The 23,794-nt window shown below is 46.9% G+C and overlaps 1 protein-coding gene and 1 long non-coding RNA gene across 3 annotated transcripts in view; one reads left to right on the top strand and one right to left on the bottom strand.

Moving 5' to 3' along the window:
- The window catches only part of RGS22 (regulator of G protein signaling 22), a 1,652,097-nt gene that overhangs the window by 381,898 nt on the left and 1,246,405 nt on the right, over window positions 1-23,794 (top strand). For both annotated transcript variants that reach the window (XM_078686958.1, XM_078686959.1), the window contains exon 7: window positions 4,801-4,966. In XM_078686958.1, the coding sequence (XP_078543084.1) occupies window positions 4,801-4,966 (166 nt within the window). The remainder of the gene's footprint in view (window positions 1-4,800; window positions 4,967-23,794) is intronic.
- LOC144828619 (uncharacterized) overlaps window positions 1-23,794 on the bottom strand; it is a 389,822-nt gene that overhangs the window by 262,853 nt on the left and 103,175 nt on the right. The gene's annotated exons all lie outside the window — the stretch shown is intronic.

Raw genomic sequence — 23,794 nt, forward strand, 5'->3', positions numbered from 1 at the left:
TAAAGCTAGGGCATATAGCACAAACAAAACCTACAAGATGAAGTGGAAGATATTTTGTCTCTGGTGTCAACGGAGTAAGATCCATCCTCTGACTGCGGCACCTCATGAAATTATACCATACATCTTACTGTTAGCTAAGTCTGGATTGGCTCATGCATCTCTAAAGATGCATTTAGCCGCAATATCCCGTTACAGGAGGTCTGCCTCAGGTCCCTCCTTATGGTCATCAAGGATCATCAAACAGTTTATGAAGGGATTATTCAGAGTTTTTCCTCCAATAAAGCCTCCACCACCGCTCTGGAATCTCAACTTAGTGCTGTCACAATTGATGAATCATCCTTTTCGAGCCTATCCACAGGGTGGACCTTAAGTTCCACCGAGACCAGGAAGACGGTCACCCAGGCCCTCGTCACCAGCCGACTGGACTACGGCAACGCCCTCTACGCCGGAACCACCGCCAAACTCCAGAAGAGACTCCAGCGGATCCAGAACGCCTCAGCAAGGCTCATCCTGGACATCCCCCGTCGCAACCACATCTCCGGACACCTGCGAGACCTGCACTGGCTCCCGGTCAACAAGAGAATCACCTTCCGTCTCCTCACCCACGCACACAAAGCCCTGCAAAACCAAGGACCAGGATACCTCAACAGCCGCCTCAATTTCTACGCTCCCAAACGCCAGCTCCGATCGACCGGCCACGCTCTCGCCGCCGTCCCCCGCATCCGAAGAGTCACCACAGGGGGAAGGTCCTTCTCCTACCTCCCGCCAAGACCTGGAACTCCCTCCCGACCCACCTCCGCCTGACCCAGGACCACCTCGCCTTCAGGAAGCAGCTCAAGACCTGGCTGTTCGAGCAGTAGCGGACCCCCCCTCCCCAAGCGCCTTGAGACCCTCCGGGTGAGTAGCGCGCTATACAAATGCTTTGATTGATTGATTGATTGATTGATCATGGAAGGTGGCGCTTCTCATTGCTCTAACTTCAGCAAGAAGAGTAGGAGAGCTGCAGGCTCTAACGATTCAAGATCCTTTTCTACAGTTTAATGAAGACAGACTGATTCTTAGGACTAATCCTAAATTTATTCCTAAAGTGCAAACTGACTTTCATTTGAATGAACCATTGGTTTTAAAACCTTTCTTTCCTCAACCAACAACGGCGGCGGAAAGAGTTTTGCATTCGCTAGACGTTCAAAAATGCCCCAAATTCTATCTAAAAGCGACTAAGAGTTTTTGCAAATCTTCACAGCTCTTAGTTGCTTTCAGCGCACCCAGGAAAGGTTTCCCTTTATCAAAACGAGGGATTGCCAGGTGGATTTCCAGTGCGATTGTCTACTTTCTTCAGGCTGCTGGAAAACCTCTAGGCACACAAGTTCGTGCCCATTCGACGAGAGCAGTGTCCACATACACTGCGTTATTTGGAGGAGTGCCAATCCAGGATATCTGCAGAGCAGCTACCTGGGCATCTACGCACACCCTCACCAGGCACTACTGCTTGGAGGCGGCCACAGAGTCAGAGGCGGCGGTGGGAGAACCGGTGCTGAGAAATATCATCCGGTGACGGTGAGCCTTTTTTCTTTCCATCCCTCCATTCTTTTCTCTTGTTTGCAAAGACACATTTATTGTATTTTGCTATTCTTGATTATATTCATAATACATTACATGATGAGGAAATGTAAGAGACAAATGTGCTTTGTGATATCACTGCTCACTATTTTGATTCAGGCATGTGAATGTATGAAAGTTCCAATACTGGAGTAAGAAAGCAAGTTACTTACCTGTAACTGTAGTTCTCCAGCATTGGAAGCTTTCATAGATTCACATGCACCCACCCTCCTCCCCTGAGAGGCTCACCTTGGATTTAGCACGAAAAGTGTTCTTTATGCACAAGTGCGCAAAAATCTGAGGGGTAAAAGGTTCTCTCAGGAGTGTTCTAGAGGGTGAGGAGCTCCGATTGGTTCAGGGAAAAGTTTGGGCCTTTTTACATAACAAAGGCTATGGGTTGCAAAAGGGCAATGGGCCTAGGCCTCTTTTCGATTTGCTCTACTACTAAGCATTGCTTTTTTATGTACCGGAGACTCCCGTCTCGACAACGGGGAATGATTCGGACATGTGAATCTATGAAAGCTTCCAATACTGGAGAACTACAGTTACAGGTAAGTAACTTGTTTTCTTTTACACTACTACAAAATTGGTTCAATTACATGCCCGAACTGAGAGCGGTTAGAAAGCAGCTCAAAGTACTATGAAGCATGACGAAAAAAGAACTGGAAAAGCCAACAGGGATTGCCTTTTCCACATTATTACTTTGATAATGCTTATTACCAACGCTGTGCATCAGCGATAAAATTAAGTGCATTTAAAAAAGCTAAAATAGAAAAACAATGCACACATCATGATGCTATCGAGGTGAGGCTCAATATTATTTAGTTTTTTTTTATTTACTGTTCCAAAATGGTGCACGTCGCTTAAAACAGTAAACAAAAAAATCAAAAAACACATTTAAAAAGGCGCACAAATGCACTTTGTGAAAAAGGAGCAGCTGAGAAGCAAATGGCAGCTACCAAGTCCTCCAAAATATTAAAACATGTTTTTGTAGATGGACAGTGACAGGAGGGTTGGGGAGCAGAGCGGAGTGGGAAAGGGAATCAACAGGGAGGGAAGCAGCAGGGAATCGTGTTGAGAGGACCTCTAGGTCGTGGAGTGGAACTGAAAGAAAAATTAAAAGCCTGGTTTGGGGAAGCTGTGGGTAAGCTGAGGGTTGGTAATGGGGGAATATGGAGCACACTGGGTGCGGACAGGAATTTGAGAGGGAGTTGCACAACAGAGAGAAAGACAGAAAACACACACTCCAATGGAGGACTGAAAAAAAGAACAAGCATTTGCAATGCAATAGGTCTCGCATTTACACAAGTTTGAGCTATTGACATGGCAAATAACAATGCTTTTCATTTTTTGTTTTTAAAACATAAGTAAAAGGCATTGTCATTTACAAAGCCAATAGCCGTAAATGCGAGACCTATTGCATTGCAAATGCTTGTTTTAGATTACATGCTGGTGGGACATCTGGTAATACAGCTGAAGCAGTCCCTAGGTCAAGGCCTAAAAAACTATGAATAATTTTTTTTTCAAACTGCTATTTTACCGCTGTTTTTGGTGGGACGGAAGCTCTCTTTTCAACTGCTTTGCTGCCATCGGGCGTTTATCTCTTCAGAGCTATCCTATGCTACTTTCTGCTGTTCAAGAAACTTTGAGGTAGCATAACACCCTTTATTACCCAGGCAAAGGATGTGTGGCTCTCTGTTAAATGGCTTAGGTTCTGACTTTATATTACCCCCTGGGCAGCCCTAGGAATATGCCAGCCTGGACAGCCTGGATAGGGGCTCATCGGGTATCTGTACATTCGTGGTGGCAGTATCCCCTATTGTTTTTTACTTCCCCAGCTATCTCTGCTTGATGAGCTACTGGAAGACCCCTGTTTTCAACAGTAGGTCATAGAGCCCTCTGGGGCTTGATAGTCTTCCCTGATATAAGGATATACTTTCTCTTTATCCAATGTTTTGATATCTTTCTGTAGTTAGTGAATCTTTTGTCGCATTAGGTAATCCTTTTGCTCCTCCATTTCGCGGGTAATGTCCGCTAGACAAGTTTTGAAGGTAGAAATGTTAATTCCTGCTTTTAAGTTATTCTCTGCGATTGTGGTTTTGATGATCAGTTCGTCAGATAGGCGTTTGGCTGTGTTGATTTTTAAGATTTGCCAGTCGCGTGTACATTTCCACACTATTTGCGACCATTCGTGTCTGAGTCCCATGTCTTAAAAAAAATGCGAGGGGCGAGTTTACAAAACCCCAGGACGAAATAGGAAATAAACTGCGTGTCCGGATTTACGGACACGCTGTGAGAAGAGGTCCCTTCTGCTTAAATGCACTGCCAAATAGGAATGCTAGATTCTGACTGATTCATTAAATTTTTCTACACCAGACACACATCACGCCACAAATGTTGCATATGATAGAGCCCACTAAATGGCAGAGAATGCCCCAAATGTTAACTAAATGGGAGTCACCCACGTACGATGACGTGTAACTGCCTAATGTTGCGATATTATTGGGGACAAGTCATAGATTATTTTAAAGAGGGCACACAGGTTGATTTACAGCCGACCCCGCAAACGTATCTCTTTGGTATATCTGTAGGGCGCATTAGGAATAAAATGAGGAAAAACTTGTAAATGTCACCCTCCTCCTGACAAAGAGAAGGCTAGCAGTACACTGAATGAGTCGTAAATCCCAGCTGTAGTGAACTGTCTAAGCGATGTGGGGAAATGGTGCATGGCAGAGGAAATCTGAATGACACTCGCTAGATGAGACGCCAAAATGCCAGAACACATAAAGATAGCAGAATTTGCTCAAGAATTTACAGTCCGCCCCCGCCCAGAGCACAGACTGTCATTATTAAGCACGTAAATACACCTTTAAAAAATGCTTTGAACATGTGCACAGGGTCAACTAGCACCATGGTTGTACATATGCCGTTCTACATACATAATTGCGGAAGCCTCAGCCGGTTATAATTGCATTGAGCATTGCATGAAAGACATAATGTTGGCATGTGATCTGAGAGAATTGTGATTATCTCGCCATAACTATCTGCTACATATTGTTCATTGTTATTGTTCTTATAAAATAATAAATAATTATTTAATAAAACATGTATAGTACAAGTAATAATTTGTAAGAGTAGACAATTTGCTCTGAAGACTTTTATATTTTTTTAACTTAAAATATCTTTTATATTTTTATACAGGCTTCCATTTCGCAAACAAGTGAATGGTTCACATTAGCAAAGCAAAGTCAACATACAAATACTGCTAAGTCACTCTCTTTCCCTTTGACCTGGGGCCCAGATTCTACGATCACTTCGGTTACGCATTTTAAGTCTACTACAAGAATGAGTCTCACTGACAGACCAGGTGAGCCCCAACTCAACCAATTCTTACCAGAGCTAAAAATCAGATACTTTTGCAGTCCTTGTCAAGATCAGTGATCATCTTCTTTTTGGTGATTGTAGAGCAGTACCTGCTAGCTTTGCTGAAATCAGGGCTCTGTTGACCATCCTGTGATTTTAATATGGAAATTGGGGTTTGTGGAAAGTGGTAGCAGCTCTGAATAGTGCACTCCAAAAGCAACTCTTTTTCCCCTCCGGTGTTATATTTCATGTTTAAATTATTAAGCTAGAGGTACTAGTATCATTCTCGAGTCTTCATTAAATTTCTTTTCGCAATATTCAGCGAGGAAGAATGTAGACTCTGAGTGCACTCACTCTAAGTCAGCAAATAAATCAACGTGTTGCATTGCTTTGGAACAACAAGATGATGCTTAAATTAATCTCAGTCACTGTCAGTTGCTCAGGCCACATCAGTTTAATCGTTTTTTGCCCGATATGCCACCTCAATTTGGACCCAGCCATACCATATACAAATCAGTCTTATGCCTGCTCCAGTGGGAACAGTCCAACCCGAACTGCCAAACCAGGTCCTCCATGAACAGTAAAACAAACAACTTAGCACCGGTTTCAGCCCAATAAGGTTTCATCTGTCCGGTATAGCTTGGTTCCTGTGGCTGTTCCCATGAGTAGCAGAGTCAAGACTGTTTTGCATATGACTGGGTCCAAACTAAAGTGGCATGGTGAGCAAATGAACAATGGGTTGGGAAGCTACCCGAGTAATCAATCAATCAATCAATCAATCAATCAATCAATACATTTATAGAGCGCACTACTCACCCGTAGGGTCTCAAGGCGCTAGGAGGGGGGGTGCCTTTACTGCTCGAACAGCCAGGTCTTAAGCTTCTTCCTGAAGGAGAGGTGGTTCTGGGTCAGGCGTAGGTCGGTCGGGAGGGAGTTCCAGGTCTTGGCGGCCAGGTAGGAGAAGGACCTTCCTCCTGTTGTCGCTCTTCGGATGCGGGGGACGGCGGCGAGGGCGTGGCTGGTTGATCTGAGGTGTCGCTTGGGGGTGTAGAAGTTGATTCGGTTGTTGAGGTAGCTCGGTCCTTGGTCGTGTAGGGCTTTGTGTGCGTGGGTGAGGAGGCGGAAGGTGATTCTTTTGTTGACGGGGAGCCAGTGCAGGTCTCTCAGGTGCCCGGAGATGTGGCTGTTTCGTGGGATGTCGAGGATGAGTCTGGCTGAGGCGTTCTGGATCCGCTGGAGTCTCTTCTGGAGCTTGGCAGTGGTTCCGGCGTAGAGGGCGTTGCCGTAGTCCAGTCGGCTGGTGACGAGGGCCTGGGTGACAGTCTTCCTGGTCTCGGTGGGGATCCACCAGAAGATCTTCCGTAGCATGCGCAGGATGTTGAAGCATGACGAGGAGACGGCGTTGACTTGTCTGGTCATGGAGAGGGAGGAGTCCAGGATGAAGCCCAGGTTGCGTGCGTGGTCCGTCGGTTTGGGTGCGGTGCCCAGGGCGGGGGGCCACCAGGAGTCGTCCCAGGCGGAGGGCGAGGAGCCCAGGATGAGGACCTCCGTCTTGTCTGAGTTCAGTTTCAGGCGGCTGGTCGTCATCCACTCGGCTACGTCCTTCATCCCTTCGTGCAGGTTGGCTCTGGCGGCGGCGGGGTCGTTGGTCAGGGAGAGGATCAGTTGGGTGTCGTCGGCGTAGGAGATTATGTTGAGGTTATGTTGGCGTGCGATGGCCGCGAGGGGGCTCATGTAGACGTTGAAGAGGGTGGGACTCAACGAGGATCCTTGAGGGACGCCGCAGATGACTTCGGTGGCCTCTGACTTGTACGGTGGTAGGCGGACTCTCTGTGTTCTTCCGTCGAGGAAGGAGGTGATCCATTCCAGTGCCTTCTCCTGGATTCCGATGTTGCCAAGGCGCTGTACTAGGGTGCGGTGGCAGACAGTGTCGAATGGCGCGGAGAGGTCCAGGAGGATGAGGGCCGCTGTTTCTCCGTTGTCCATCAGGGTTCGGATGTCATCGGTGGCGGCGATGAGGGCGGTCTCCGTGCTGTGGTTGGCTCGGAAGCCAGACTGTGAGGGGTCGAGGGATCCATTCGTCTCGAGGAAGGCGGGCAGCTGTTTGTTTACGGTCTTTTCGATGACTTTGGCCGGGAACGGGAGGAGCGAGATGGGACGGTAATTCTTGAGTTCGGTGGGGTCCGCTGTAGGTTTCTTGAGTAGAGCACTGAGTTCGGCGTGCTTCCAGCTCTCCGTGAAGGTGGCGGTGTCGAAGGAGGTGTTGATAATGTCCCGCAGGTGGGGTGCGATGACGACGTCGGCCTTGTTGAAGACGTGGTGAGGGCAGGGGTCGGTTGGAGATCCGGAGTGGATGGAGTTCATCGTGCAGATGGTGCCTTCGGTGTTGATCAGGGTCCAGGCGCGGAGGGTGGTGGTGGGTGGCGTTGCTGCGGTTGTGACGTGCGTCGGTTGGATGCTGAAGCTGTTGTGTATGTCCGCGATCTTGTTGTGGAAGTAGGAGGCGAGGGAGTTGCAGAGGTCTTGCGATGGGGTGATGTCGTTGTTTCCGGCGTTGGGGTTGGAGAGCTCTTTCACGATGTTGAAGAGTTCCTTGCAGTTGTGTGCGTTGTTGTCCAGACGGTCCTTGTATGCAGTTTTCTTGGTGGCGCGGATCAGTTGGTGGTGTTTCCGGGTGGCGAGCTTGAGGGTGGACATGTTGTTCATTGTTGGTTCCCTTCTCCATACTTTCTCGAGGGCTCAGCAGTTCTTCTTGGAGCTCTTGAGTTCGTCGGTGAACCATGGGGTTTTTCTGCTGCCGGGTCTGCTGGGCGGGGTCCTCAGAGGGGCGAGTTCGTCCGTGCAGTTGCTGATCCACTTCGTGAGGTTGTCGGCGGCCTGGCTGGGGTTCGTTGAGCCGGCCGGAGGGTGCTGGCTCAGGGAGGCGGTGAGCTGGTCGGCTGTGATCTTGTTCCAGCTTCTTCGGGCAACCTGTTGCTGGTGGTGGTGGATCGTCGTTCTTTTGAAGTTGAAGTGGACGCAGCTGTGGTCCGTCCAGTGGAGTCCTGTTGCGTGGCTGAAGGCGATGTCTTTGCTGGATGAGAAGACGGCGTCGAGTGTGTGTCCGGCGAGGTGGGTGGGGGCGGACACCAGCTGCTTGAGTCCGAGGTTGGCAAGGTTGTCGAGCAGGGTGATGGTGTTGCGGTCGCTGTTGTTCTCCAGGTGGAAGTTGAGGTCCCCGAGGAGGATGTAGTCGGCGGAGGGGAGGGCATGCGGGCTGATGAAGTCGGCGATGTCCTCGCTGAATCGTGTGCGTGGTCCCGGGGGTGCCTCTGAGGGTGGTCTTCGGGTCGGTGTGGATCTGGAAGTGCAGGTGTTCGGCGGTGGTTAGGGTGTCGTCGGTGTTGGTCGTGATGCGGATGGTGTCCCTGTGGATGATGGCGATGCCTCCTCCCGTCTGGTTGGCGGTGCGGTCCCTCCGGATGATCTTGTAGCCTTCTGGGATGGCGATGGCGATGTCGGGCGCTGAGGAGGCGTTCATCCAGGTCTCCGTGAGGAAGGCGATGTCAGGGGCTGTGGTGTCGAGGAGGTTCCAGAGTTCGATGGCGTGTCTGTGGACGGAGCGGGTGTTGAGCAGGATGCACTTGAGGTGGTTGCTGCTGGTGTTCGGCCTGGCGGGTGCTGGTGCAGGGCAGGTCCGGACGCAGGAGAACTTGCAGGCGTGGCAGCTGAAGGGTCCGTGGGTGTGCTTCGGGGTGGCTCGGTGGCATCCCGGGATGCCGCTGGTGTTGAGTGCGAAGAGTTCGGCGGCGTTGTAGGTTCGTCGGGTCGGCCTTCGTCGGTGGGGGACAGGGTTCCTGGCACTGGGCGCGGTCCAGGCGCAGACGGGCTTACCTTTGGCGCGCCTTCGGCGCACAATCGGCGCGCCCGCTGCGCGTCAACGCTGCGCGTTTGCACGGTCGCCATATATGGCGAAGTGCGCGGGGGGGCGGAGCAGCTGGGAGGCGGGAGCGGGGAGGGTACAGAATGAAGAAAGGGGCGGGGTAAGCGGTGGAGGCGGGAAGCGGGGAGCGGGGAGGGATGAGACGGGGGCGGCTGAAGGAACAGGCAACCAGGCAACAATGGGGGAGAAAATCACAGAATAACAGCAAATATTACAAAACAAAGCACAATATTAACAGGCACAGAAACAGAGGGAAGGAAGCGAGCGGAGACCACGCCGCTCGATGTCAGGGGGCGTGGTCACGCGGCGGAGCCGGGGCAGCGAGGCAGAAGGCGGGAAAGGCACTCGCAGCAGCTGGTGGCCGTGCGGCGCTGGGGTGTCCTAGAATTAGGTCGCACTCACCTGCGTCGCACGGTCGCCATATATGGCCAAGTGCGCGGGGGGGCGGAGCAGCTGGGAGGCGGGAGCGGCGAGGGTACAGAATGAAGAAAGGGGCGGGGTAAGCGGTGGGGGCGGGAAGCGGGGAGCGGGGAGGGATGAGACGGGGGCGGCTGAAGGAACAGGCAACCAGGCAACAATGGGGGAGACAATCACAGAATAACAGCAAATATTACAAAACAAAGCACAATATTAACAGGCACAGAAACAGAGGGAAGGAAGCGAGCGGAGACCACGCCGCTCGATGTCAGGGGGCGTGGTCACGCGGCGGAGCCGGGGCAGCGAGGCAGAAGGCGGGAAAGGCACTCGCAGCAGCTGGTGGCCGTGCCGTAATTACCAGTGGTTAGACAAATAGCAAGCAGTCCTCCTATCACCTATTGTGTGTTTGATACACCACTTTGAGTGTCAAGGGTATGCCCAGACGTGGTTCCCATGCTCACCGTTACACTGGAACCAAACTATAACTGGCTGATGCCCAATCGGGGCACATCCGTTCATAGGTTGCTTTTCTTCCTGTTCTGTGATGATCTGACATGGCAGTTCGGACTAAACTGTTCCAATAAGGGGCAAGGTCAAGGCTGATTAGCATATGGCTGCGTCCAAACTGAGGTGCCATGGTGAGCAAAAGAATGATGGGTTGGGACGCTACCCCAGCGGTTGCCAGTGGTTAGACAAATTGCAAGTATTCCTCCCAACACTTTTTTTGTGTTTGGCATTAATAGCTATCACAAACTAAACATTCCATAAGTTCTTCAGATTCAAAATCCAAAAAACAAAGTAAACTCAGAAAACACATAAGCATTTACAAACACCTTGAAAATATAAGGCTAATTAAGGTTTTACTCATTGTGATTGACAAAGCAACTTATACGCCTGACAGTATTTTGTTCCATCCGTGGATTGATTGAATTCAACCAGCAATGGGTAAACCCCAGAAATCGTGATTTATTTAGTGAGTTAGGAGTTTTCTATAGAGCCGCATGCCTCCTCGAGGGTTACTTCACTTTGCTCTAGTTACCAAACTAAAATGAACAAGATCATCAATGTCAGTCAGTCTTTTGCACTGCGAATCATTGGTTTGGGTCTTTTTACTGTGTTTGCTCCATTCGTTTCTTGGAAGCATTGGCTGCCCTAGGAGGAATGCAATAACAGAGTGAGCAAAAGGGTTCATTCCAGACCATAACCTGATTTCTACCTGTATTTCTTGAACCATTGCTGGCTTTCTTGTTACCTCAGGGACAAGTCCAAATTCTTGCATAGGGGGGCGTGGCACACAGCATGTTAAAAGTCATTGCTCCATGTTTTCTTAGATATTATAGTTAGTTCGGTCAGCTACCTCAGTGGACCATGATTTGTATTTGTTGCTCCACTGGTATTTAATAGGCTGCTTTCAATACTTGTGCTTTAGCTTATTGAAGTTTACGCCCTCATTACTTCTGTAATGTACTCGGTGCTAGATTTGGGGTCTAGAGAGAGAGGCCGAAGTACCAGATACTGAATTAATCTTAACCTTGAGCAACTCTGTGATCTGGAAAGCTCAGTTTGATAGTTGGAGTTCACTAAAGGCAGTGACTAATTCGTTTGCCCTATGCGTAGACACATGGTGCTAAAGAAAGCTGGAATTAAAAGAGAATGCTCAAATCCCTGTGGCATTGTGAAATGAATGGTATTGATGTTGCTGCTGATCATCATCAAAACTTCTGTTTTTGATCCAGGAGAAAAGTATGCAAAGGCACTCTAGAGAGGAACAGTAGTTGAGAAGAATGAAGAGCAGTCGGGTGTATGGACAGTGTTTACATCTGAAAGGGGGAGTAAACTAATAGGGCAGTTTCATTTACATAAGAAATGTAGAAGGATATTGGAGTTTTGGTAGTACAGTTGGCTTGTGGGTGCAGTGTTATAAGTGGGTGTGAATGAAAGGGATGACTCGTTGATAAGGAGCCATGTGTAAGCTAGTGATGGGTGTTTAAGCAATTTCGATATCTAGTAACACATATTGGATAATACATTGGGATTATAATTCAGTGGGATCATTTTTGCAGTTCTGTGCTACAGTTCCAAGACATGAGGTGTGATTCAGAATGGGCATGTCCATCTAAGGACATAAAAACACATACAGCATGTGGAGTGGTGTGCAGGGGAATGCAGTAGCAATACACCGAGAAAGGGCCACGGATTAAATATTCTTGATGAGAGCAGGAAAGTTAATTGGATCACTTTTCCCAAGCACAGCAAGGGACAGAACGCTTTGTGCAGCACGGTCGGGAAGGGAGTACAAGCTGTTTAGGAGAGCAAAGAGCACATCAGTCATGTGACGTGGCAGGTAGTGTAATCTGCAGCCAGGACAGGTGACAATTAAATGGATGGAAAGTGCCACAAGAAAAAAGTGCTCAATATCAACAGGTAAAGTAGGGTGAGGCGGTTGTGTGCTTATGCATGGTTCACTCATAAGGGATATAATTATAGGGCTAAGTGGAAGATTTTGGCATAAGCAGGGGGTGAAGGAAAGGAAGGGCGCTTGGAAGCAAGATGGAGAAAGAAAGTGAGATTTAACAGACCTGTGGACCATAATGTTGAGAGTAAGAGATTTGGGTGAGTGGGTAGAAGTTGAATGGGAATAGCAGGGTATAGTAAGAGATGAAGGATTCCAGACGACTAGTGCAAGAGTTCTTGGGGAAATTAATTTGAGAGAGGGAGGGAACAAACATGAATATGAGTGAAGTTGATAAGAGGTTCAAGAAAGCCACAGGCACCTTGGAGCATGAGGCTTCAACCCGAATAATTGGGAATAGAATTGGAAAGGTAATTTATTTGATAATGACAAAGAGAATTAGGAAATGTGGCAAGAGTATTGGAAACGAGGATTACAAAAGATGATTAAAAAGGATGAGAGAAGATTTTAGGAAAACATGATTGGGGAAGGATACAAAAAGCTTGAGGCAAGATTATTCACTGCTTTTTTGTTGCAATGTCTTTGGGACGAGTTAATGTAGATTAGGCCAAACTGTTTAATTGTTTTATTTTAAGAAATATGTAAAAATGTTTTGTTTGTACTTGGGTAGCTGCTAGTCAAATAAAGATAGAGTGCACGAGACAGTGAGTCTAGTCAGAGCTCTATTTGTTTATTCCATCCCAGTTACTCGAAATGTGCATTTCTGTTTGTGGAGGGTCACATTGGATTACACATACAGAACTCATTTGCTTTATTCCGATCTGGAAATTGTGTATCGCTTGGGTTAAGCATCCCAAGCCCAAAAATAAGCTAAAGGGACTGACGCCTGTAAAACAATGTGTACCATAAAAACCGAGCGGAAAATAATGATTGGCTAATTCTAAATCTGCAATTGAAACAGAGGAAAGATCCCCATCCTTTTCCGCAAAGAACACAATGCAGGGAACCCTTGCTCACTTTCAATTAAAGTATCTGTAACTCCAAAACTGGCAATAGAAACAGAGAAAGACTTCATTTCTCTGTTCCCAGCTGGGCAACTAACAATGTTTATGGTAGTTGCCCAGCTTTGAGAGAGGGTCAGCAGGAAATACTATATAGCAAGATTGCCTTGAACCTTTAAAATCGGTGAGTACCAGCGGGGTGAAAGAGAGAGATAACAAAGGTGTAAGGCATGAAAAATAATAGGAAAACAAAGTGGAGCCTGGCAAACAGACGAGCTGATGGCAAAGTGGCTGCAGAGGAGTAAGCATTAGGGTTAAAGGAGGCACATGGGGTTACCCACATCAAGAGAAATTTCAGGCTGCCCTAAAATAGGGGCAGTTGAGAAAAACACTAATGAGTAAAGTGAGGGAATGTATGCTTCCCCTGTAAAGAAAGTGTAACTGAGAACAGTTGCACAATTAATAGGAAAAAATAAACTACGGCCTGCTCTGCATTATTTCCTGTATTTAGAGACGGAGGGATGGTATTAAGTTCTCTGACTCTAACAACGTCCCATGCTCTGTAAGTGGGCTGTGGAGCACAGATTACAGTCAAAGAGTCATGTTTTGAGTAAACAAAAAGTAACAACCGGAGCTATGAGCAGGGTCCTGTTAAAAGAACATGAATAGGCCCCGAACAAAAATGTTCTTTATGGTTGCTACAGCAGCCAATGCAAAATGTCAGAACTGTCATGGAGTTCAGTTCACCAAAATATCACGGGTAGCACGAGTGGCGTCAGGCACACTTGACCCCTGGTGATTTGTGATATGGCTCGGTTGATCCCTTGCCTCATCCTTAAATCCTCAACTGCATCTTACCTTGTGTGCAGGGGCTTGCAGAAGGGCAAGGAGTGGGAAAAACTAAGCAGACGGCTTTTAAACAGCTTCTTAATATTTGTTCTTTTTGCTACTTCCATGAATCCGGGGATCAGGTGTAGAAATGGCAGTGCCAGAGGCAGCAAAGGGCAAGTCAGTGGTACTAACTTCCTTAACTTGCAGCCATGGAAATGAATGTGTGCTTTTCCTCCTCTCCTACGGTTCCTTAAATTAATCCCTATAGGTGTGATCTTGGAAGCTAATTGCGATTCTCCTATTAACATGACCAGAGAATCTGGATTTCATTAAAGACATGGAGGCTAACATTATGCATAAATCTTTTAATGCAGTCACAAGCAGCCGCTCTTACATCATAAATAGAAAGATCTAGAATGCAGTGACAACATAGGTTCAATAAAAGGCATGAACAACAGAGCTGCCTCTTTTAAATGAAACGAAGCAAAAAGAGAGTTCTTAAGGTCGAGGTGCAACTTGGTCTAGAGAGCGAAGAAGAAACGAAATTCTGAAGAAGGAAACGAAGAGAAGAGTAGTCCAGGAGAAGAGGATGATCCATTAGGTTGAGTTATCTGAAAAGAAGAATTAAAAATTAAAAGGTTGAAAACCTTTGCATCAAAGACAAAATGCCTATTGTAAACAGTAAAGGAACAAGTCCAAAAATCAACGGCATATAAATGCAAATAATCAATACCATATAAATAGATACTCCGTCCAAGGGAGGGACAGGTGGGATAATGTTAGCCTCCGTGTCTTTAATGAAATCCAGATTCTCTGGTCCTGTTAATAGGAGAATCGCAATTTCATTACAAGACAGGAGGCTACATTATGCATGTTGGTAGCCTTGAAGAACATCGGACATGTGTTCAATAGGTTTACAATAATGACGAGCAAAAGTGGAGGATTGGACCAATAAGCAGCTTTAAGGATATCATCTAACTTACCACCAGACCAGAAGGGCTTGCTAGCCATAGCACCTCTGAGAGAGTGGGCTTGAAATTTAGAAAGGTCAATGCCAGCGAAGTTCATAGCTAACTTGACCCATATACCGATAGAGCAGGAAGAGACTGGTTTAAAAGGTTTAACAAATGAAAGGATAAGTTGATTAGCATCCTAAGGGCGAAGGTCTCTCATTCTGGAATCGTATTCTTTCATACAATCAACAACACAAAGTTTTTTGCAGTAATCAAAACGAGGGTAAAAGATAGAATCTGACATGGTTTCAGTTCTCCTAAGGATTTCAAACTTAACACTATACATGTCATAACATCTATTGGAAATATCAAGAGATTTAACATCAGATACCCTACGACAAGAAATCAAACATAAGAGAGTAGCAAGTTTAATGGAAAGACATTTCCTATTAAGATGAGAATTATCAGGCCATGAAGAAAAAAGGTCTAGGGTAAGTTTAACATACCACAAGGATTGGTATTTGGGTCTAGGAGGTCTTCTTAGTCTAATACTTTTCAGTACTCTACAAATAATAACATTCTTACCTACCGTCTTACCGTTGACGTGAGAATGTCCAGCAGAGATAGCTGATCTTTAAAAATTAATGGATTTATAGGAGAGGCCATTGTCGAGTAATTCAAAGAGGAAATTAACTATGTTGACGATAGGAGCCTCCACGGGATCCAAGTTCCTTTCCATGCACCAACAAAACCATTTTCTCCAAATGTTATTGTACCTGTAATGTGTCCCTGGTGCCCAGGACTCTCCAAGGAGCGGGAGAGCTGATGACGAAAGTCCAGACAACTCGTTAGATTGCCTGACACTTTCCAAGCAAGAAGGTTCAAATTCCCTGAAAGTATTAGGTGGTGATCTTCTTCGTTTGCGTTTGAAACCAGACCTTTCATTCCGGGAATTAGGAAGGGGATGTCGCACGACAGTTCCAAGGTTGTCGGGAACCACGCTTGAGAAGGCCACAAGGGAGTTATCAGGACCAAGGAGCACTGGTCTTGTCTCAGTTTCTGAAGAACCCTCTGAGTCATGGCAAAGGGAGGAAAGGCGTAAGGCTGAAGGTGAGACCAGGGATGGAGAAAGGCATTCACCGCAAGAGCGCCTGGATCCGGCATCCAGCTGAAGTACTTCGGCAGTTGGAAGGTCAATCTGCTCGCAAAATGATCCACATCGAAAGGGCCCCAGAAATGAAACAGGGAGTTGAAAACGTTCACATTGAGTTTCCAATCACTGAAGTCTAAAAGGAATCTTGAATTCCAATCTGCGAAAAGATTCGACTTTCACGGGAGATATTCCGCCTTCAGCGAGATTTTGTGTTCTAAACAAAACATCCAGAGTTTCTTGGCTAAATCGGAGAGGTCTACTGATCTGGTCCCGCCAAGGCGGTTGATATAGGAGACTGCGGAGATGTTGTCCATTTTCAGGACAACAGATCTGCCCTGAAGTGAGTGTTTGAAGCTCATTAGGGCGTATAAGCCAGCATCCGTTCCAAAAAGTTTATATGGTGGGAGGACTCCGCCTGAGACCAAACACCACCCGTGTTTTGGTCGAAGAGGCGGGCGCCTCAACCATGAAGGCTGGCGTCTGACTTCAAGACGAAATCCGGAGTCGAGCCGAAGATGGCTCTTCCATTCCATGCATCCAAATTGTCCAGTCACCAAGAAAGTCCTGATTTGGCCTGTTGATTTAGGGTTACAAGGTCTCCGTAGAAAGACCAGAACTGAGGTCTTAGGCTTTCACTCTCTGGAGGGCACAGTAATTCAGTGGTCCCGGAAAGATGGCTTGAATAGAGGAAGAGAGTAAGCCCAGAAGTCTGGCTAATTCCCGAAGAGTAAGAGATTGTTGTTTTAGAACAAACCTGATCTCTTTCCGAATCTTGGTGATCTTCTTGTTGGGAAGAAGAAGGAGGCATTTTGAGGTATCTACGGTGAACCTGAGGAATTCTAGAGATTTTGAGGGGGTAAGGATGGATTTTTCCCCATTTATAATGAAACCAAGACTCTCTATGAGATTCATGGTGGTCTTGAGGTCTTCCAAAAGTTGAGTGAAGTTGGGACATGGTAAGGATATCGTCTAGCGTCTAGATAGATAATTAGACAAATGCCTCTTTCTCTCAGGAGAGAAACAATAGTTCTCATGATCTCGGTGAAGCACCAAGGGGCGGATGACAGCCCAAATGGGAGGGCCTGAAATTGAAAGAGGTGATTGTCCCAGATGAATTGAAGGAAGGGCTGGTGTTCTTCTGCCATAGGGATGGTAAAATAGGCGTCTTTTAGATCTAGCTTGACCAGCCAGTCTCCTTGAAGGAGGAGGTTTAGGAGGAGGTGAATGCTCTCCATTTTGAAGTGTCTGTAGATTAGATACTTGTTTACTTCTTGTAGGTTTATAACTGGTCTCCAGCCTTTTTCCTTCTTTTGGACCAAGAAGAGAGTGCTGACGAATTTCTTTAAAGGATAATCAATCACAAGGTAGAAGGTGCACTACACTGTTCTGATTTAACTTAAGTCCATAAGGTTTAAACAGGTGGGGTGCTCTCCCAGGTGGCGTCACCGTCCGATGACGCTGTAAAGTACAATAAGGTTGTGTGCACGCATAGACGTGAGTGCATCCCTGGTTGGAGGCACACCTTAGGGTTCCAAAATAAATTTAGACTCCAATGAAGTTCATGGCAATGATTTGTCAATTTATTCCATGAGAAAGTTGTTTGATATTAACATCATATCAAGGTGATGCGATCTTCAAAAGGCATGGTATATACAGGTAAATGAGTTCCACTCCCTATGCATTTCGGGCAGAGCCCTTTGTCAAGGGGTATCTACAAAGAATGAAGAAGGTTGAGTAGCCTGTTAGGGTAACATAAGAAATAGGTGTATCATCCCTAAATAATATGTCTAGTTACTGGAAGCAGTTAAGTGCCTAAGTGAGCATGCTACTATACTACTAACATGCTACGTGGTTATGCTGATGTGCAACAAACATGCTGCGTGATGAACATGGTGGCATATCAATGTATACTAGCAGTGGATAAAGCAACAATAGTATTGCGCTGTGGATGTGGCTGAATAGCGACAAGGTGCTCGTGTCAATCAGTGATTTAATGAGTAAAAATGCTGACATGCAGTGTGCAAAGTGACGCCAATCTACTCGAGACAGGCAGTGATCTCACGAGTGAAAAAGCTGCCATGCAGAGCGCGATGGTAGCGCGATATCGGCATTCCGTGTGGGGACTTAAATATAACAAGCTGGTGTGCTTATCGGTATTGCGTGTTGAGAAACGCCTTTAAAACTCACGGCATGGGCCCTGAAAGACCAATGATTACGTCGGTCTGTGAAAACGGTAAAAAACAACAATTAATATCACGAAGTGAAATAATGGAGCGAAACTCCCGTTAACAACGAAACGTGGTGTTCTCGCCTCACTTATTCGGGCTAGTGGAAACTGTTCGATTAACTCCAAGGGACCGTCTTCAATCAGTGTATCACCCCGGTGAAAACCGCCGGCAGGCGACTGCTTATTGATATACGAATAAACGTGCAAGTGATAGGCTATGGTGATGTATACTAAAGATAGATGATGGACTAACGTGTGGTCTGTTGGACTAAAGGTAAAAGAAGGACAATGAAGAGAGTATATACAAACAGAAAATGCACGTAATGTTATGAACTGTTGAAAATGTTTCGAGCATACACTAATAAATGTAGGCACTGGATCAAAACTACTCTGTTACTGTATGCTAGTATGTGAGGGGATAAAACTAAATACAAACAGGAAATGCACATAATGTAGTGAACTGGATCAAGATTAGACTGCTGCTATATGTTGATATATGGAGGGATGACCAAGGAGCGTGTGTAAACATACAGTATAGTAACATCAATACGGGAACATATTGTTATGGATTCAACAATAGGTATATAGATAACCAACAAACTGCATTACAGATAGCAACTAAATTCAGTCCGGTCATTAAGACCATGTGGCTTCATTGACTGTAATCATTAAATCCATGACATTTCTCTCTGTAGAAGAAATTTACAATTGTCTCTACCTTCCACCTTCTGGATGATTTCCAATACAAGGAACTTGAGTTGGGCCACGTTGTGCTTTTGTTCAATGAAATGGGCGACAACACTGGACTTATCATTTCTAGTCCGGATGTTAGATTTATGTTCGTTAATACGCACTTTGATTTTGCGTTCAGTTTTTCCCACATATATTTTGCCGCATGGGCATTTCAAAAGGTAAATGAGGTTGGTGGAGTCACAGGTTGCATCTACTTGAAGTGTAATATTGTTGCCTCTCATGGGGTGCGTGATGGAATTACCTTTAATGATGCAATTGCAGTTGTTGCAGTTTAAGCAAGGGCGAGTTCCTTTTCGAGAAGTCGTAGTAGCACAAGGTTTGGTCAATATTTCTTTAAGGTTTTTGTCTCACGTGTAAGCAAAGATTGGAGGAGCTTTGAAAATCTCATTAAAGTCAGATTCGACTTGTAGGATTGACCAGTGTTTTAATATGATTTTTTTGTACATCGTGCTTGAAGTGGAGAATTTTGATACTAGCACCATTTTATTTTCCAGAGGTTTAATGGTGGGCTTCAAGGTCTCTGCTCTCGCAGTGGATTCCACGCGGTTCATGGTTTCAGTAAGGAGTGCTTCTGGGTAACCTCTTGCAGTGAATCGTTTACTCATTTCCTTAAGACGTAGTTTTGCTGTGTGTAGATCTGATACGATGCGTTTAACACGTAGCATTTGTGAGTATGGCAAATGTTTCTTTAGTGCTCCTTGGTGGAAGCTCGTATAATGCAACGTATTGTTGCGGTCTGTGGGCTTTCGGTAAAGGTCAGTACGAAAACCATCCTCAGTTTTGGTAATGTTGACATCGAGGAAATTGATAGATGTTTCATCAATTATCCAGGTGAGTTGAATGCGGTCATCTCGGGTATTCAGAAGGTTTAGTGCTTCCTCTAAAGAGGATCTGCTGTTGTTCCAGATCAAAAATAGGTCATCTATGTACCTTATGTACATTTTAATGTTTTGGTACGTGGTTTGGTGGTTGTAGATGTATGCTTCCTCAAACTCCTTCATGTAAAGGTTTGTATACGTTGGTGCTGCACAATTGCCCATTGACATGCCGGACAGCTGTAAAAACCAGGAATCTCCATGTTTAAAATAACTGTGATATAGTGTGTATATCATGAGCTCCATGAGGAACCCTTGCATTAGAGGGTCAATGTCACTGTTCAATAAAGCTTTTTCAACAGCTTCTATACCGCCGGCATGCGGGATGGAAGTGTAGAAAGAGCTGACATCAGCTGTACAAAGTATCAGGGGTTCATCCTCTGTAAAAGTGATTTCAGATAGTTTCAATAAGAAGTCCGTTGTGTCTTTGACATAACTTCGCATAGATAAGATTTGCGGTTGAAGGTATCGGTCCAAGAACTTTCCTACCGGTTCATGTAATGAGCCTTTGGTTGAGACGATAGGGCGAAAAGGGGGGTCGGTAAGGTGTTTGTGTCTTTGGTGTCATGTGGATTGACGGACTTTTAGGATGCATTTATATAAGGAATTTTTTGGTGCGTTCGTCGATAATATCATTATCTTTGGCTTTACACACGATGGTTGTCAGTGATTTTTGATATTGGCTGGTAGGATTATAATCCAGTTTCATGTAGATGTCGCCATCATTAATATGTTCGCTGATTTTCCTCGAATACAGTTCCGCATCCAGTATTACAAGGGCCCCGCCCTTGTCCGCTTTGACACATTTGATCGCTGGGTTGTTAGCAATTTGTTTGAGTGTGTCCATATCTTTTTGAGTGATGTTCCGGTGCTTGTTTTTCCGAAAGTTCAATTTGCTCAAGTCATTGCGCACTAGATTTTCGAATAAGTCTATGCTTTTGTGACTTACAGGGGCTTGAAAATCACTTGGGGGACGCAATCCTTTCAACAGATCTGTTTTTTCCTCAGTTTTAGCTGGCAGGATGTTGTCAAAAAAATGACGGAGGCGTAGCTTTCTGGTAAATTTGAAAGTGCTGACTTCAAGCTCTAGAAGGTTGGTGCTGGTAGTTGGAATAAATGACGTCCCCTTTTGCAATAAGGTCATCTGATGTGTAGTGAGCTGTGTGTTGGAAATGTTGATTACTAAGTGGTCTTTTTCGGTTTGGGGTCCTTTTTCACTACTGTACTCCTGGTTCCTGGGTAATTGTTTTCTTTTTCGTTGGCTCCTCCTGGGTCTTCGGTGTCGTTGGGGCCTGATTCTAAAAAAGGAACCGAAGTGGTGGCTTGTTCTGTAGGTTGAACTATATCATCAGTGGAAGTTAAGTGACTAGGTTTAGTAACAGCTTTTCTTTGTGGCCGTGTTGATGTTTCACTTCCTGAGGATGATGTATCGGTTTGGGCACTGTACGGTTTATTTCTCCACCGTTGGGCGTAAACATCGGCCCAAGTATAGTCACTTAACTTCCAGTGTTCCATAGCCGCTTCGGTGACCACGGTTGTGGTCTTAGGGGTGCCTAGGAGTGGGAGCGCTGGGGCATATGGCCTAATGGTTTTTGTGAGCCGTAGGCTCCTGGTATAGCATTTTGTGGCCACTGCTACATGTAGTTGTGTCTGTTTCCTCGTTTTTGTCAGTGGGTGGAATAGTGAGTGTATCTGCAGGGGGGACAGCATGTCCGCAGCCGTGGCTGTATCCTCCAGGTGCCTGCCAGAGAGCCAGACCGCTACCCATTGTAGTTGTGCCGCCAGGTAATAAAGCTCTAGGTTTGGTACTGCAAGGCCACCATCGTCGACGGGCGTATATAGTTTTCTCAGTGCCACTCTGGGCCTTCCTGTGTTCCAGATCAGATCTCTGATCATGGTTTCCAGTTCCTTGAAAGTGTGGACCGGGACGTATACTGGAATGTTGGCATAGTAATATAGGAGTCTGGGTAGAACAATAATTTTCGTTAACGTCACTCTGCTCGGCACATTGAGTGGGAGAGTCTTCCAAAAGGCGACCTGGGACCTTATGGACGTGATGGCGCGCGTCAGGTTGCCATCCAGGATATCCGGCGGCGTCCTATATATATAAATTCCTAGATATTTGAACGTGGTGTGGTGCCATGGTAGCCTCTCGCCATTGATTCTGATTTCGGGTTCTGGGGCGTCAGGAGCAAATGAATACGCTCCCGATTTGGCCCAGTTCACCTTTAGGCCCGACATGGTCTCAAAGGAACGGAAGATGTCCGATAGCTCCGGCGGTAAACGGATAAGGTCTGCGTATAGCGAGACAACGTGTGTGCCGTCTGCTAGTGGGATGCCCCAGTGTGCGCCTCTGCTACGCAATATCTCGGCGAGGGGTTCTATCGCTAACGAGAAGAGCAGTGGGGACAACGGGCAGCCCTGCCTAGTGCCCCGTCGGACTTTAATGGCATCGGACAACAGCTTGCCCGTGCGGACTCGTACCTCGGGGCTTCTGTATAGCAATCCAACCAACTCGATGTAGTCGTCTCCCAAGTCGAACTTACGCAACACTGCCAGCAAATAGGGCCATTCGTCCGAATCAAACGCTTTTTCGAGGTCTAAAATCAAGCAGCCCGATCACTTTTGCACTGCATATTCCTGCACCCGGAACAGTCTCCTTATATTCTGGGAGGTGCACCTAGTGGGCACAAAGCCGTTCTGGTCACCGTGTACCAGGGCGGGTACCAAGGCTGCCAGCCGTCGGGCTAGGGTCGAACGCCAGGATCTTGTAGTCCGTGTTTGAGTGCCAGAGGCCTATATGAACGAGGAGTGTGTCATCTCTACCCGGCTTAAGAAGAGACACTAATGTCGCCTCGTTCATCGACTGGGGCAAGGACGAGTCCTCTAGCGCCACTGAGTATATCCGGAGGAGCTCCGGGATCAGGATATCGGAACAGGCTTTATAGTATTCGGCCGGTAGCCCATCTGGGCTAGGGGCCTTGCCATTTGAAAGGGCGAAGATGGCGTCACGCAGCTCATCCGCCGCCATTGGTGAACCAAGGTCGTCCCGTTGGTCATCAGTCAGGGTAGGCAGTGTGACCTCATCCAGGTAAGCGGCAATGTCTGGTTATGGATTCTGCAGCCTCGACCTATACAGTGCACAGTAGTGTGTCACAAAGGCTTCGTGAATTTTCACCTGAGTATATACCACTGGGCCGTCAGCTGGGTGTATCGCCGTCACAGGTGACGTTCGATCCTCGCGCGGAATCAACCAGGCTAACAATTTGCCGGGTTTATCCCCAGTGCGATGTGTGCGGGCCGAATGGGCTATATAATTAACGTGTTTTAATCTATCAACCAGTTTGTCGTGCTTCGCCCGCGCCTCCTGCAGTCTGGTGTTTGCGCCCTCAGTCGCTTCCTGTTCCGCCTGCATCAGGTCTGACTCCAGGCGCCTCAGATCTGTCTCTATCTGCCGTCGGGAATGAACCTGTGTGCCCAGACATTGCCCCCTGAGGACTACTTTGAATGCGTCCCATTCAAGCTGAGGTGTCGACGACGTGCCAGTGTTGTCTTCGAAATATTGCGCTGTTTGTGTGCATATGGAGTTCCTAAATGGGCCGTCCAATAGCAAATCAGTCTGTAGCCTCCAGGTAGGCACCGGGGTCGCGGTTGCTCCCTTGCCAGATCTATGAGGTGTGGGTTGTGGTCTGAATGTGTGCGGCCCATGTAGCAGGTGTTCGTGACATATGGTAGAATCTCGCTGGTGACCATGTACCTGTCGAGGCGCACGTGTAGGGCATGTGCCCCTGAATAGTATGAGTAGACTCTGGTGTGGGGGTTGCGGCTGTGCCACGCATCTTGTAGGTCCCATTGTGCGGACCAGGCCTGAAGGGTGTGCGCGGCGTTCTGTGCCTGTGAGCTAGGTGGCGGGGGGTGGGACCGATCTAAGGTCAGATCTAATGTGCAGTTGTAGTCTCCACCCAGCAGCCACGGGATTCCATGCCAGGGCGCCAATGTGTTTGATAATTGTGTGAGGAAATCCGCTAGTCCCGTATTGGGCGCATACACCGAGGCCAGCACCAATGGGTTCCCGTCTAATCTACCTTTAACCACAACGTATCTCCCTCCGGGGTCCACATAAGCGTCTAGTGCTGGCCCTGGGGTGCCCGGCCTTACCCACACCAATGTCCCCCTAGCGTAAGATGAGTAGTGTGTGGCATATAGTTGCCCCTGCCATCTGCGTCGTAAGGTGCGAGTTTCCGTTTCGCTGAGGTGTGTCTCCTGTAAGAGGGCTATTTGTATGTG

The sequence above is a fragment of the Lissotriton helveticus genome, chromosome 4_1 (assembly GCF_964261635.1).
Source record: "Lissotriton helveticus chromosome 4_1, aLisHel1.1, whole genome shotgun sequence".
NCBI lineage: Eukaryota > Metazoa > Chordata > Amphibia > Caudata > Salamandridae > Lissotriton > Lissotriton helveticus.